Raw genomic sequence first — 16,125 nt, 5'->3', positions numbered from 1 at the left:
CCATGTCGGTAGGTAAAACCATGAGCTTGCTTCCTCATTTGAACATCTGAAACACCTGAGAAGACATTCTAAACAGGCATATAATATTGTATTACTCGTGGTAGTTCTCGTGAGAAATATGAAATGGCTTCCAAAATCACATACATGTCAAAAGAAAAACATGATGCAGTTGCAATCTCTTACTGTTAGTTTTTAGCTTTGAATACATAAGAGAGGTGAAAAAGGAAAAAAAGTGTTAGTATAAAACTTGAAATATCTCTCAAGCACGTCTTTTGCTGAGACGCCATGAGTTAGGCTCGTGATAACGATCATACAGAGGCTCTATGCGTTCCTGGCGCTTACGCTTGCTCATATGGGTTGGATAAGCCACTTTGAAAAACCTTGGAGCTAGCTCCACAAGCCACTTGGGGTCAATCACGGTCACTTCTCTCATGTACTCCTTGGTCGTCATCACAAGATCATGATATATCACCCAATCTGGTTGTCTTTGGAACAATGCACTGCCCGGGTGTATGTAAACCGGTTGATTCTCCACTAGCGTCCTGTAACCTTCCTGCGGATCTTTTCTTGCTCCATGGAAGAAGAATCCTGCTGTGATTGCTTTCCTTATCCTGGTGAAGTTCTTCCCCGCGCTTACCACGTCTAGTTTATATTTGTCCATAATGCTGAGAAGCTGTTTCCTCACGTCTTGAGCACGTCGTAACGATCGTGACTGTATGAAGTTGTCAAAACACCATTGGCCAGAGAAGTTGTTAGCCTTCCAAGCTTCATATACAGCTAGCAATGTCAAGTGATCACCTTCAGGCTGGAAAAACTTTGCCCTCTTCTGGTCTGCTTGAGCTTGCTTGTCTCTTGGTCTATAAAATATGTTGCCCGTCTGGATCATAGCAATCATGGTCAAAATCTCATCGCTGCACCCAAGATCCACACTGGCTAGCAACATCTTAGAGAGCGGTGGTTCGAGAGGAAACTCAGCCATTTTTCTACCCAGCTTGGTCAACAGACCTTCCTCATCCAAAGCTCCCAGGCTGTACAGCTGTTCCATAGCAGAGATCAAGGCTTGCGGTTGGGGTGGATCCATGAAGTCAAACGACAGCAGGTCATTGATACCCATCGCTTTCATGGTAAGGGTTGTCATTCCTAGGTTAATCCTCTGGATTTCAGGGATTGATGTAGGAGGCATCTCATTACGGAATGCGCTCTCCGTGTAGAGACGGTAACATTTCCCAGGACCAGTACGACCAGCACGGCCAGCTCTCTGCTTTGCCGATGCCTGTGAGATTGGAGTTATGACAAGCGATTCTAGTCCTTGCTTTGGATTATACACGTTCTGCTTTGCAAACCCGGGATCAACAACATAATATATTCCATCTATTGTCAAAGAAGCTTCTGCAATATTTGTAGCTACAACTACTTTCCGGGTACCAGGAGGAGGAGGATCAAATATTCTAGACTGCATTTCACTAGGAAGGGCACTGTAAACAGGTAGTATGATGAGTTCAGGAACGTTTTTACCTAGATTTTTCATCTTCTCGTACAGAGACTGACATGCAGAATCAATCTCTTCCTGTCCCGTCAGAAAGAGAAGAATGTCGCCCTCTGGCTCAGTCAAGTGAATCTGAAGAAGTGTGATCAGAGCTGCATCCAAGTAATCGCTTTCTGGCTGTTTGCTATACAGAATCTCTACAGGGAAGCTTCTTCCAGGAATTTTAAAGATGTTGCAGTCGAAGAAATACCCAGAGAATTTCTCTGCATCTAATGTGGCGGATGTGACAATCAGACGAAGGTCAGGCCTGCGTTTCAACAGCTTCTTTAGAAGACCAAACAAGACATCAGTGTGAATTGTCCGCTCATGAGCTTCATCAAGCATTATAACAGAGTAGTTAGAGAGGTTTTCATCAATCAGAATCTCCCTAAGAAGCATACCATCAGTCATGTACTTGATCACCGTATCTGGTCCAGTACAATCCTCAAACCGAATAGCATACCCTACCTCCTCTCCCAAGCGACAACCAAACTCCTCAGCTACCCTCTTTGCAACGGACATTGCCGCGACCCTACGTGGCTGCGTACACCCAATCTTTCCTTTCCTAGTGTAACCTGCTTCGGCAAGATACTGAGTCACCTGTGTCGTCTTCCCTGAACCAGTTTCACCAATGACCACCAACACTTGATTATCATCCACAGCCTGTATCAGCTCCTTCTTCAGCTTGTATATAGGAAGGCTTTCCCTCTGCGAAAGCTTTGATCTTCTTTGTCCAAAAGATGGAGTTTTCCCGAAAGCATCCTTCTTCCACTCAGGCATGCCGCCATTAGCAGATAGTCCGACACCTCTAAGCTCCTGAGCGAGATGCCTCTCACCAGTTTCAGGCATAGGGTCTTCCCAAGGACGATTCAGATCCTTGGGGATAGAGTCAATCATTCTTCTCTGCTGCTGTTCCCTCATCTCTCTCCTCTCCTTGGTGAGCGCAGACTGAAGTGCAGCAGCACGACTCAAGGAGCCTTGTGGATTTTTGAACATCTTGAGAGGAGACATGTCAACAACAGAGTACCTGGTCTGGCCTTGTAAGAAAGCAGGTTCTTCTTCGTTCATCTCAATCTCAACCTCAAGCATACCATCTCCATCCTCCTCATCATAATAATCAGGAAACTCAGTCGCTTTCAAAGCACCAGAAGCAATCATCTGCTTCGCTTCCCATCTATCAGGGGAGCTCATCTTCTTCTTCAGTGGCCTACGACGTGAAGGACTCTCCTCAACAATCCGGATCCCTGAAATCCCAGTCTTGGTGACCTTTGTTCTATAAGATGGATTACTCCTCCTCAAGTCTCTACCCGTGTTCTGATCAACATCCTTCATGGAAAGACTATACTTACCACCACCCGATACAACTTTTACATACACTTGCATATCCCGCTTCACCAAACTCTCTTTAGCCATCTGAGAAACATGAACTAGACCTTCTTTCCCTCTGAACCTATCAAACTGAACAAAGCACCCAAACTCCATCACCCTACTCACTCTACCTTTGTAAACCTGATACAACTCAGGCTCGTTATCACTTCTTCCGCCTCCACCTGATCTTCTTCCCCTATGCCTATCACTTCTTCTATCATCTCCACGATTCCTATCTCTATACCCATCCCTTCTATCATCTCCACCACTGTTACGATCCTCCTCTCTCTGAGTGACCTTAACCTTAGTATCCTTAATCGCTAAGCCTTTGTCCTCCTCGGATTTTTTTAGTTTCTTCATGCCAGCTGCAAGGAATTGCTTATCCTTTGGTGTGCTCTTCATAACTTTAGAATGATCAACACAACGAAACCTTGTACCTCTTTATTGTTAGGAATTTAATCCTACTTTGTGCTTATGAGACTCAACGATCAATTAGATAACAATCTCTTCCTCCTTTAGTTTTATTAACTTCGAAAGGTTTTCTTTATAACACAATATAGATCACAAGACAACTCTTATGCCTAACTTGTTCTCTCTATCTCCAGTGCTTTTTTTTTTTTTATGGGATGATCTTAGAAGCTATGACTACCTCCCTATTTATAATCCCCAGAATTTCCTATTACCAATTGCTTTAGCAATTTAACTTAACCCACATGATAACGTAAAAAAGGAAAACTAATGTCTTTCCTTTATTGTGCAGGTATAGCTTATTGGACTGAGAGTGAGTTTGGCCCATCTTCTCACACTCTCCACCTTGTGGCCCAACCCACTTCACCTCATCTCGTTTCTTCCTCGGCCAGATCGTAGAAACACACAAACGGTGGCTTGATCCTCTTCATCTCCTTCCCATGCGATTTGATTATTCGATCCGGTGAAATCTTCGCCAAGTTTTCCTCCGGTAAAATATAAAAATTACAAATATGACTAAAAATTATATGATTCAAATTAAAATAAACATTTATTCATTTATAATATCTATATATATATAAAGAAGTGTTTCTATCCTTCTTAGGAAACTCGAGTAAGGAGACGGCGGCACGTGTCCATGTTCTTCGTTTCATTAAGTTTCCGCGTGATGGGCTTCAATCGTTTGAAGCTTTTGGACTTCGTCAGTTTTCCAGCTCGACGAGCCTTCCGCTCTAATCTCCTCCTTTACGCCGTCTCATCTTCAGGGTTCATCCTCTCTCTATGATCTATCGCAACTTCTGTTCTTCATCTTCATCACCTAAGCGGTTCCTGTTACGGATTCTTCGTATTGAATCCCTTAGTAATTCAATCAACACCGATATAGTCTTGAATGCATGTTCTTCAGCTAGGCGGTTTATCAGGGAATATAAAAAGGTAATCATTCCTCATCTTTGAAACCATCTTATCAATCTGTTCAAAGGGGAAAGAGCTTGCCTGCCCCTGGATCTCATCAATCAATCTCCCAAGGACCCATTATAAAACGTGGATATTTTCTATCTTTATTTAATTAGGATAGTATGTAAAAGACCATAAAACCGTAGGAAAGTTCAGTTATTTACGAGTTATACCTAGTTTTACCGAAATTCAATCCGATCTAATTCAAACCGCGACCCAAAGAAAACCCAAAATGAAAACCGAAGGAAACCCATACTGATTCCCCATACCGGGTTAATGAAACCCTAATTTTAATTTCGGATTCAACAAAATCACCCCCAAATCATATTCCCGTTGAAAAATAATTCTCTTTATCTCCTCTCTTCCCTTTCTTGGTCGAGGAAGTCGATTTGTGTGTGAGAATCGATAGAGTGAAAAGAAATGACGGAGATGGCCGATGAGGGGTCACAAAGGGGACCAGCAACGGCGACGGAGACAGATGGGGTAATCTCGGAGCCGATAAGTGTCCTCGTCGGAGCTGCGGTGGCAGTTACATCTGGAGAGGATAATGACAATGAGGATGATGTCCATGAGGATAAGGGTTCGGAAAGTGTAGTGGAAGGAGTTAAATATGGGGACGAGAAGGAGGAGGACGACGACGAGGTAACAAATAGGAGAATTCCCAAATTAGGATTGGATTTTGAATCCTAGTTTTGTTTGAATTGGTCATGTTTTGGTGAACTAGAAATAGGAATTATGGTGATGATGTTTAGAACCTGGACATTATGGTATAACTATACGTAATACTAGTATCACTCGGTGAAACATTGAGAATTTGGTAAAACTAGTAATATGTAGGTATACTAGAGAATACTATTGTAACTTTAGGAAAACTATTTGGTATTACTGGTATAACTGACGTATAACTAAATGTAATTTGCATCAGTTTGAGCCCATCGAAGCAATCAGAGAAGTGTGGTTCATTGCTGACGGTATTCCCATACGTTTGTGAAGGAAGCCGAGTTGTTTCCAGTTTTGTTGATGTTTCATGTCTGATTGTTTCGCAAAACTTTATGCTTCTCGGTTAGTAGAAGTTTGAAACTATAATTTTCTTGATTTTACCATTACAATTTCAATTTCAAATTCATTTTCGGGATGTTGCAAATTCATGTTATCGTGAACCACAAAATAAAGAAACTAAAGTTTAGAATTTTACAAATCTTAGACAACCACAAAATAAAGACTTGTAAGCCAATCCGCTGAAGCCAAGAAACAGAAAACAAATAGGATTGAATCTCTAAGTTCCGACAATACAAAACACTTAAACAAGTTCTGACAATCCAAAACACTTAAAGATATAATTCTTCAAACTTTCTAACAATCTCATCGTCATTTTCGTCATCCACTGTCTCTTTGTTCTCGAAATTGCTTTTCATTTCTGAGATGGTTTGAGTTAACTGCTCAATCACTCTAGTCTTCTCCCGGATCTCATCACGGCCGTCAAGCAAAGCTTGTTTTTGCCAAGCTGTACCGTCCTCTTCATCAAAACAAGAGAAGTAATTGCATCCATTGGGAAAACGCGGACAGTCATAAAAGCGTCGACCTGGATTTCTGTCAGTCCAACCTTGCGTTACACTCGCCGGGAAGCCACAAATACATAATCTCCGACCAGAATTTCGCCTCCTCGTCGACGATCCCGAAGCCACCTCCATTTTCACTTTCTCCATCTTCATTTTTTGGGGTTCCATCTTCACTTTTTGTATCTGAGAAGAAGAGAAGAGAGGGAGGGAGAGGAAAAGAGAGAAGAGATCGAAAAGTGACAAGAGAGAGAGAAGAGAAGGGAAGAGAAGAGAGATGTAATAGGTGGGGTCGGTAGATTCGGGAATTGGACCAGTTTGACTCACAAAATTGGAAGAGAGAGATGCGTTGTGTGGTTGAGATGAGAACAAGTGTTTGGATAAGATATTTGAAACAGATGTTTAAGTGGCAAAAAAAAATTCATTTCCCTCCAGAAATTTGATCTTAGTTATATCGAAGATACTGGTGTGTTTTTAGTTACACCGAAGTTTTAGTTGTGTGGTTAGAGAGAGAGAGAGTGTGTGTTTCGGAGGAGAGAGAGATTGATAAGAAAAAGTGAAGGTACTGTCGATGTTATGTGGTGAGATTGGAGATAGAGAAATTTTTTTCCTTTTTTTATTGTTTAGCCGCCAAAAAAAAATTCATTTCCCTCCTAATATTTGTTCTTAGTTATACAGAGGATACTAGTGTTACGAAATTTGGTCATAGTTCTACTTTTGCTGGTTTTTAATTTAATTACTGTTACTAATTTTTTTAATTTGTTTTTTTAGTTTTACTTTCGATTTTAGTACTTCAAAATGTAAGTTATATTGTTCTGTACAATAATATAGGCGTAATTGATATAACTCGAAAAATTCCTTTGTAAGAAGTTCTTCATTGAAAAGTGTGATTGGAATTACAAAGTTTCACAATGGATATATCACGAGTTTGAAGAAAATTTCAAAAACGTGATGACCGAGTTTTGTTAGAATTATAAATTATAGTAGAGAAAACAACTGTAAAACTATAACAACTGAGATTTGATATAGATAATATTATGATAACCGAGTTTTGATATAGATAATACTAATGTCATTAGAAAACAAAGTAGATAACCAATTTTTACGTAGTTTTCCGAAGCATACAACACAAAATAAACAGATAACATAGCTAAATGCATTACTCATAAATATAAATAACTAACTTCTAACTCTTTTCTTTCCCTCCCGTGCGATGCGATCCGGAGGCATGATCTTTACCTCCTTGATGTAATCCGGTACATGTCAAGAAGACCTATCGGGCACAACGTAAAGTGTCCTGGAATATGACATTGCCCACAGTTCCGACCAGTAGTATTCTGAGCACAGCTCATAGATATGAAGGCGCCTGCCAACGTTTGTAGTGAAATTTATGTAATGCAACCCCGGTTGACTTGAGTGCACATGTTATTCCCCGACTTCGATGATGAAATCAAGAAATAAGGGGCAAACTGTTGGGGAAAATACCCCGATATCATTTCCTCCAGCCTCCAGGCAGGACCCAGGCCCCCGGGTCCCTGATAAAAGAACGCTCCAGGTCCCCGCTAAAAGGAACCCTGGGATCGGTCCTAGGGACCAACCTCCCTTCCAAGAAATGGAAGATTTCCGACAAGGAGAACCTTCCATATTTCCGAATATGGAAGAGTTTAACCTAAACCAAACTGACTTCAGGACGACTATATAAGAGCTCCTAAATCCCTAAAGCAAAGGATCGACTTCTCCAAGGCTTAGAGATTAGAACTAGACGGCTAGAATTAGGGTTCTTACCTAATATCTTGTAACCTCGCTTGTTCTTGCTAATAAAAGTCTCTTCAAGCCTATATCTTCGTTATCTTACTAAATCCCCAACAAAACATACACAAACACTTAAAAGAAACCAGCTTATCCATCGTTTTGTGGTACTCAAAAAGAGCCTACACAAAAATCCCCTAACAACAAGAATGCCCTTTCACATTTTCCTTCAAATGCCATAAACAATGACCATGGTGAGCCTGTGGAAACACGTTTGCTATAGCGGAGATGAGGATTCTATTTCTGTCACTCATGAAAACCAGTTCAGAAGAGTCTGGTATAACACTTTTAAGCATCTCAAAAAATCAAGTCCAACTAGCATCATTCTCTCGATCTAATACTGCAAACGCAAGTGGATAAGCGTGACGATTAGGATCTTGTGCTTTCGCGAAGACTAGAAAACCACCATATCCGTTCTTCAGCCATGTCGCATCCACAACTATCACTTTCCTCATAACTGCAAACCCTTCAATGCAAGCTCCCAAGGCTACGAAGAGGTACTTGAATTTCAATCCCTCATCCAATTTCACACAGGTTTTTGTTCCCGAATTCACTTGCTCTAGCATGTACAAATAGCTATACATCATCTCGTAGCTCTCTTCCTGACTACCATGTATATCACTGACATGATTGCTCATTGTATCCTGCCAAAAAAGGAACAAACACAAACGAGAAACTGACTACAGTTATCAAAAGCTATACCAGTTGTTCCTAGTTTTTCCAGTTATCCAAAGTTCTACCCGTTGTTCCGAGTTGTACAGTTATACTACAATTATCGTCAAGAACAAATTGATTTTCAAGTGCCCAAGATCGATCTAGATCCAATTCTACTTGGAATTCCATTCTACTACCTATTACACTCTCATTCTATCACTGAAATGCATTATATACCAATTTCCTTTACGAATCGACCCCCAAACAAGACAAGCCCATTGTGCATACTCCTAATTAGATTCAATTGCAAGAATGTTCAAGACGGAGACCACAACTTACGGATTTCTAGACGTCAGGTTACGATGGAGAAGCTGCAGGAGAGAGGAGCTGAGCTACGGGAGATCTGAGTGGAGGTGATCGGAGCTGGGGGAAACTGCGGGGAAGGGGAAGTTCGTTCCGTTTTTTAGCTAGGTTTTCTCAATTTTTTTTTTTAATTTGATAATCAAAACCGATTTTTAACCAAACCTAAATACCAATCCAACCAAAGGGCCCTCCAACCAAACCAAAACTTCAATTTATGTTTTTTCTAATTTTTTTAAAAATAAAAGGGTATTTTCGTCAATCACCATTTCATTAATGAATTAGGAGTATAAGAGATTTCATGAGGGCATAGGAGATTCTTCCATGAGATGTGGGGGCAGGCAAACCATTTACCCCTGTTCAAACAACAAAATAATTTTTTTTTGAGAGAGGGTTAACTCTAGAGCTTTTCGTGTGGGTTGATATGCTCTTGATGAACTTTTTAATCAAAAATTTTGTTTCACCTATTTGGGAGATGATTTGGCGTACGTTTGTTGATTGTGTTTCTATTTGTTCATGTTTTGCAGGATCCTTGATAGTCTATGTTTTCCTTCTTCGCCTTCACCATCAACCATCGCAGCTCCTCTGGCCGGTTAGTTTTCTTCTTCTCTTAGTGGAGCAAAATATGATCTATTATTCATATATATTGAGATTCTAATTCGATTAGATTACATTATACGCTAGATTGAGAAACTCGAGTTGGTGTTATAGATGAGCAGTTGGGGTTTCTTCAGTTGGTTCAAAGAATATGGCTGCTTCAATCTCAACAAGACTCATTCTCACTGTTGGATCCTAGGCAATATTAGACTCACTTTAATGTTGCAGAGTTCCAACAAGGAGGCGACGCCGAAAGTTCACATGTCGATCTCACGTATTCTACAGATATGCCTTCAAATATCGCTAATATGATGGGTGTTCGAACTCGAGTTCGTGATAAAAAAATGCATCAATGCCTGAAAGCTGATTTAGTTGAACATATATGACGTAAACTTGGACGTGATGAAGACAACAACTGAGCTCCGATGCTTCTTTCAAATTATTGTCGTTTACTTTAGTAATTTTTGTTTTTATGTTTTTATTTAAAATCTTATGCCGAAAATGTTATCTTTTAATATGTTTTATTTAATATGTAAATTTTATTTTAAAAAAAAATAATAATTTTTTTTTAAGAACCCATTGGAGGCACAAAATTGAATAATCATTAACTTCACTAACTATACTTATATATTTAAATAATTATTTAGAAACTCATTAGTGTTTATATGGATAAAGATGCTCTAATAACACGTAAACAACTCAGTTATATAACTCTCAAAATAATATTTTTCCATTTTAAATCATGAAACAATGCACGTGCACAGCACGGGAGAGATAGACTAATACTCAGCTAAAATACAAAACAGAAGAATTTGGAAAAAAAGGATTATCGATACATATACTAAAGGATCCTTTTGCTTTTTAGAATCCTTCTCTGTGCGATCAAAAAAGCAAATACCCCAATCGCTAGGAGAGAAAGGGATGAAAACCTGAAACAGTTCTTCGTCGGTATTATCTCGTTTGACAAAGAGACTCGCCGAGCTCCGCCGTCACTTAATCAACCTAAACTCTTCCGAATTAAGGTTTTTATTTTCTCAATATCTCTTGTTCGATGTTGGATTGAATTTGATTTGATCCAACGTTGATGATTGTATAATCGTTTGAATTTGCAGTTTCCTCGAGCGATTCCGATTACTTTTGTGTGTGAAGAGGATCGATCACTTGTTGCTTATCTCCCACTCTCATCGTCATCATTTGATCTTGGAGAGTCGGAGTTTCGTGATTAGGGTTTAAGCAGCGTTCCGTCGGTTGGATGGAGAACGACTCGCGTCTCTTTGGGGAGTTCGTTAGAGCTAACCAGTACAGGATTCCAGAGATAGTCTCTGCTCTCTTACCAACTGATGAGGATGTTGCTGGACTGAAGCAAGGTATGAAAACGTTTCAGAATCCTTCCATGAAAAAGAGGTTCAGGGATAGCATGAACTGGCTGCAGTGGTTGATGTTCCAAGATGAGCCTGGTGTTTCTTTGGAGAATCTGGCGTTGTTGAATGTTGATCGGCGAGGTGTTTGTGGCTCCGTCTGGGGACACAATGATATGGCATATAGGTGTAGGACATGCGAGATTGACTCAACTTGTGCAATCTGCGTGCCTTGTTTCCAGAATGGAAGTCACAGCTCTCACGATTATTCTATCATCTACAGAGGCGGTGGTGGTTGTTGTGATTGTGGGGATGAGACCGCTTGGAAACGTGAGGGTTTCTGTTCGAAACATAAAGGTTCCGAACAGATTCAACCCCTCTCAGGAGATCTAGCAAGTTCAGTTGGGCCTGTTCTTCATGCTCTTTTTACTTGTTGGAATAACAAGCTTTTATCAGCAGAAAGTATTAAAGATGATAGATCCACCGATGCTTCTGTGGTACTCCAAAAGATGTCGAACGAGCTGACATTTGCTGTGGTTGAAATGCTTCTGGAATTTTGCAAGTCCAGTGAAAGTTTGATGAGTTTCGTTTCTAGAAGAATTGTCTCTTCAACTGGTCTACTGGATATTCTCGTGAAGGCTGAGAGGTTCTTGGACCAAGGTGTTATGGAGAAACTACATGACTTGTTCCTCAAATTGATAGGAGACCCAGTCTTTAAGGTGGCATTTGCCAAAGCATTTGTGAGCTACTATCCGGTTGTCATCAGTGAAGCGGTTAAGCAGGGTACTGATAATGCATTCAACAAGTATCCACTACTGTCTACATTCTCTGTGCAAATCCTCACGGTGCCAACTCTAACACCATTTCTGGTGAAGGAAATGAATTTGCTAGCTATGCTTTTCAGATGCCTCCGTGAGATCTTTCTTTCTTGTTCTGGAGAGGATGGTGTGGTACAGGTACATATCGCTTATTTTCTCATTCTTTGGTTATCGACAATTGTTTTATGTTACTATAACGGTGATGACTTTTATTTTCACCTTCATTTTGTTCACGGTAAATGTATTTTACGGTTTTCTTTTGTAGGCTACAAAGTGGGAACGGTTGTTTAAGACAAGTGACCGTGTCATTGACGACTTGAAATATGTTATGAGCCATGCTGTGGTTTCCAAGTATGCAACACATGAACATCTGGAGTTGTCAAGATCATGGTTGAGACTCTTGACCTTTGCTCAAGGAATGAATCCTCTAAAAAGAGAGACTGAAATCCATATTGAAGAAGAAAATGAGAACATAGATTTGTTCTTTGTTTTGGGTCATTCAATATCTCTTATTCACTCTCTGTTGGTTACTGGTACATATTCTGCTGCCAGTGATGAAGAGATAGAAGATGAGAGAATCACCAAGGTAGGACTTGATAAGTGTGATGGAGAAAGGTATGCAAAAGTTAGGAGATTGTCTCATGAAGATTCGGTATATAGTGAGATGGTAAGCAGCAGCTCATTTGATAGCTCGATGGCCTCTGAAGTCCACAGAATTGACCCTTTCTATGCTCTGCTTCCTTCTTCTGCCATATGGTTGGTACGGGAGTGTTTGAAAGTTCTGGAGACATGCTTAGGAGACGATGGAGGTATATCAAATTTTCTTTGCAAGTTGTCTTCTCCTGGCGATAGAAACATCCCTGGTAGCAAGATGTCGTGGCCAAGCAGAAAATTGTTAAAGGTTGAAACTAAAAGAAGTGTATCTAGTGGTCTTGCCAGTTCCAGTAGAGATACTGGCTTATCACCTCTATGCGGCGATATACAACCAAATCTTAGCTTGGATAATGTTGGTGGATTTAGTGGGGAGGTTCAGACAGATGTTACGGCATACTCTAGGAAAGTTTCTTGCAACTCTTCCGATCCGGCGAAGAATGCATCAGAAGTACACATACTTGGTCTGTGTGATTGGCCGGACATCCACTACGATGTGAGCTCTCAGGCCATATCTATTCATCTACCGATACATCGGTTCCTATCTTTGCTTATACAAAAAGCTTTAGGGATGTGTTATGGAGAATCTGCATTGCACCATGGAGTCAATGTTAGTCATGAGATCCCTCATACCAACTTCTTCAGCTATGTGTTAGGAGATTTTCATCCTCATGGGTTTTCCGCTCTTGTTATGGAGCATGTGGTCCGGGTTAGGGTGTTTTGTGCCCAAGTTATTGCTGGAATGTGGAAGAAGAATGGGGATTCTGCAATTCTATCTTGCGAGTGGTATCGGTCGGTTAGCTCAGTTCGCTGGTATGTGAAAGAATACTATTGTTTATCATCAAGTACTGTAGATCATCATTTAAACGCATGTTTCTCACTCTAGTTGTTTCCATTTGCAGGTCAGAGCAGGGAATTGAGCTTGATCTATTTCTTCTACAGTGTTGTGGTGCGTTGGCTCCCGCAGATTCTTATGTTAATAAGCTTCTTTGTCGGTTTGGCCTCTCGAGCTATCTTTCACTAAACCCGGATGTAACAAATGAGTATGTACCTATTTTCCTTTTACCTTCAGTCGATCCCTGTGCATGCTTTAAAACTCCTGCTAGACTGTAACTGTCAAGTTTTCTCCTACAATTTTTACTTGTCTATTCATTTAATAGATCAGTCTGTATTAAAGCATATTGTATTATTCTGTAAGTTTCCTTGTCCTCTTATTTATTTATTGCTAGATGGTCGGTCAGATTGACTCCCTTTGATCTATAGATTTTACTATTATTGCCTGATTTTAACATTCTTCGTATCATCAATTCTTTTCAGGTATGAACCAGTTTTGGTCCAGGAAATGCTTGTTCTTCTGATACAGATTCTGCAAGAAAGGCGATTTTGTGGTCTTTCTACTGCTGAAAGTTTGAGAAGAGAGATCATCTTCAACTTGGCCACTAAAGATTTCACTCATAGTGAATTGGTCAAATCTTTACCCCGTGATTTGTCCAAGTCGGATGAGCTCCAGAAGGTCTTAGACGAAGTTTCAGTCTTTAGTAATCCATCCGAAATGAACCAGGTTTTGATTCAAACCCATATGCGGGCCTCACCTTTAAGTTTACAAGCAATGTAAAAACCACTTGACACTAGTTCTTTGGCAGGGAAAGTACTCACTACGGTCATCTTGTTGGAAGGAGTTGGATCTCTACCACCCTCGTTGGCGTACAAGAGACTTGCAATCTGCAGAAGAAAGGTTTTCACGCTATTGTGGAGTGTCTGCGTTGACCACTCAACTTCCTAGATGGAAGATGATCTATCCGCCTCTAAAGGGTCTTGCTAGAATAGGCACTTGCGAAACCACATTTCAAATCATTTGCGCTGCTTTGTACTATGCAATAGAGAGTGGCACATCTATTAAATCACGCGCTCCTGATGGCGTCCTCATAAGTGCACTGCACTTACTCTCGTTATCATTGGATATTTGCACTCAGCAAAGGGAATCATCTAATCTTCAGGTAGAAGATCCAATTCCGATTCTCGAATTAGCTGGTCAGGAAATAATTGGTGTAAATCAAGGGACTGGAAGACAAAGTTTGTTGTCTCTTCTTGTTTCACTAATGAGGACTCGTAAAGACGATCAATTTCCAGAGGCAGGGAGTTGCAGTATTTCGTCCTGGATTCGAAATCTGCTGAAGAAGTTCAGTGCAATAGATTCTGTTTGTATGAACCTATTGCAAAGTCTTGCCCCGGAGGCAGTCGGTCAGTCTGGGTTTGATAAAGTCACATCAGGCTCTTCTTCTTCTGATGAGAAACGCAAGGCTAAAGCTAGAGAGAGGCAGGCTGCTATTCTGGTAAGATTTTTTTCTTCTTTCAAATTTCAAATGTCATAGTCATGCATTCCTCTGTGGTAATATGATTTCGTTCTGGACAGTGGCAGTCTCAACTCAGTCGTTTGAATGTTCGTTACTGTAATTTTATCTACTGTAAGAATTGACAAAATCCAGGATATGCGAGTTATGGTGTTATTCTAACTTGGATGCAGGCAAAAATGAAAGCTGAACAATCGAAATTCTTGTCTACCTTGAGTTCCAGCATAGATGGTGATGATTCAAGATCTGAAACTGAAAAATGTGATTCTGTGATGAAACATGATTCAGAAATTGCTGTTGTTCGTGAAGTTTGCTCCCTCTGCCATGACCCAGATTCCAAAGACCCGGTTTCTTTCTTGATTTTTCTCCAGGTTGGTAGCACGGATGTTATTATTTGCTACCTATAATGTTAACTAAATCTATACCACGAAGAAGTTTTGTTTTGTATTAATTGTTCTTTTTACCTGCAGAAATCTAAACTTGTTAGTTTTGTGGATAGAGGCCCTCCATCTTGGGATCAATGTCCACAGTCCGAAAAGAAAACTCCCGTGGATGGATCTTTCGATCGCCTGAGAGTGAATTTTTCCACTGATAGTTTAAGAAGGATTCCTCCTCGTGTGCTACAATTTTCAGATGATTCAACCTCTGAGTCTACTACAGATTCTGTACTTGAAGCTTTAACAGCCCGGCTTGTAGGGAAGGGTCTGAAGGAGAAGAGGTCTAGCGAAGGGGGGGGGAAAGATGAATCTAAAATTGAATCATTGGAGATGGCTATGTATCAAACTGTTCGCAAAAAAATTGAAATGATAAATCAAAGCCTTACACATGTAGATCATCAACGGCATGATGCTGAAAGTAGTTCGGGGAGAAATTCTGTTAGTGCTCTATCTACTTTGCAAGTTAGATCACCTGATAGTCGACCAAGAGAAACCTCCAGACGTCCGGATGTCGTCAGTTTAGATGAGTTTCACCCTACCGACTGTGACGGGGTTCATCTCTCATCATGTGGACATGCTGTGCATCAAATCTGCCTTGAACGATATATAAAGTCCTTAAAGGAAAGGTGAATCATGTTTTAACTTCTTAGTAGTCGTAGGTGGTGAACCCTTTTTCGTTCATTTTGATGTATACTTCCTACCTGTTGTGCATAGTTGAATTGATTAATTTAATTTCCTTATTTACAGCGATGATATTAATATTGCCTATAAAAGTTTCTTTTCTTTTGTTTGGATGGTATAGGTCTGTCAGAGGAAATGTCTTCGAAGGTGAACATATCGTGGATCTTGCACAGGTATTTACGTGACCAGTTTAGAGATTATGGGGCTTTGTTCTTCTCCTTTTGAAGCTTCAACATTGTTTCTTTTTTTCAGGGAGAATTTCTCTGTCCTGCATGCCGCCGACTAGCTAATTCTGTATTGCCTGCATGTCCTGGAGATTTATGTTGTGTCTCAAAGCTACAAGAACGTGCGCTTGCTAATTTAGGTAGATCAGATGCACAGATGCCTTCTCTTTGGCTCTCTGAAGCGTTGTGTCTTCTGCAATCTGCTGCAGATGTGATTGAAGATGGTGATAGTGTTAAAAAGGTTTCTCTGCAGGGACATGAGACAACAAGGAAAGATCTTGAATCTGTCTCCAACAAGCTCTGGAATTTCTATT

At 40.4% G+C, this 16,125-nt stretch overlaps 2 protein-coding genes across 2 annotated transcripts; one reads left to right on the top strand and one right to left on the bottom strand.

The window, feature by feature from the left end:
* Nucleotides 1-259: 259 nt before the first annotated feature.
* On the bottom strand, nt 260-3,295 carry LOC106321088 (probable pre-mRNA-splicing factor ATP-dependent RNA helicase). Its single transcript, XM_013759405.1, has one exon. The coding sequence runs from the start codon at nt 3,293-3,295 to the stop codon at nt 260-262; it is 3,036 nt and encodes a 1,011-aa protein (XP_013614859.1).
* Nucleotides 3,296-10,140: 6,845 nt separating this feature from the next.
* LOC106321087 (E3 ubiquitin-protein ligase PRT6-like) lies at nt 10,141-16,121 on the top strand (the record flags this gene model as incomplete). The annotated part of the gene is made up of 10 exons (XM_013759404.1): nt 10,141-10,313; nt 10,404-11,605; nt 11,733-12,931; nt 13,021-13,161; nt 13,436-13,679; nt 13,762-14,451; nt 14,643-14,840; nt 14,940-15,532; nt 15,709-15,760; nt 15,840-16,121. Coding segments are annotated over exons 2-10 (4,461 nt in total), but the record flags the coding sequence as incomplete, so codon positions are not given.
* Nucleotides 16,122-16,125: the final 4 nt, after the last annotated feature.

This window comes from Brassica oleracea, unplaced genomic scaffold (assembly GCF_000695525.1).
Source record: "Brassica oleracea var. oleracea cultivar TO1000 unplaced genomic scaffold, BOL UnpScaffold01214, whole genome shotgun sequence".
Lineage (NCBI taxonomy): Eukaryota > Viridiplantae > Streptophyta > Magnoliopsida > Brassicales > Brassicaceae > Brassica > Brassica oleracea.
Note: the sequence above shows the minus strand (reverse complement) of the source record. Positions and strands in the feature narration are given on the sequence as shown.

What these genes read in the sequence shown, in the direction of transcription:
- LOC106321088 (XM_013759405.1), bottom strand. Translation starts at nt 3,295, where the DNA reads ATGAAGAGCACACCAAAGGATAAGCAATTCCTTGCAGCTGGCATGAAG.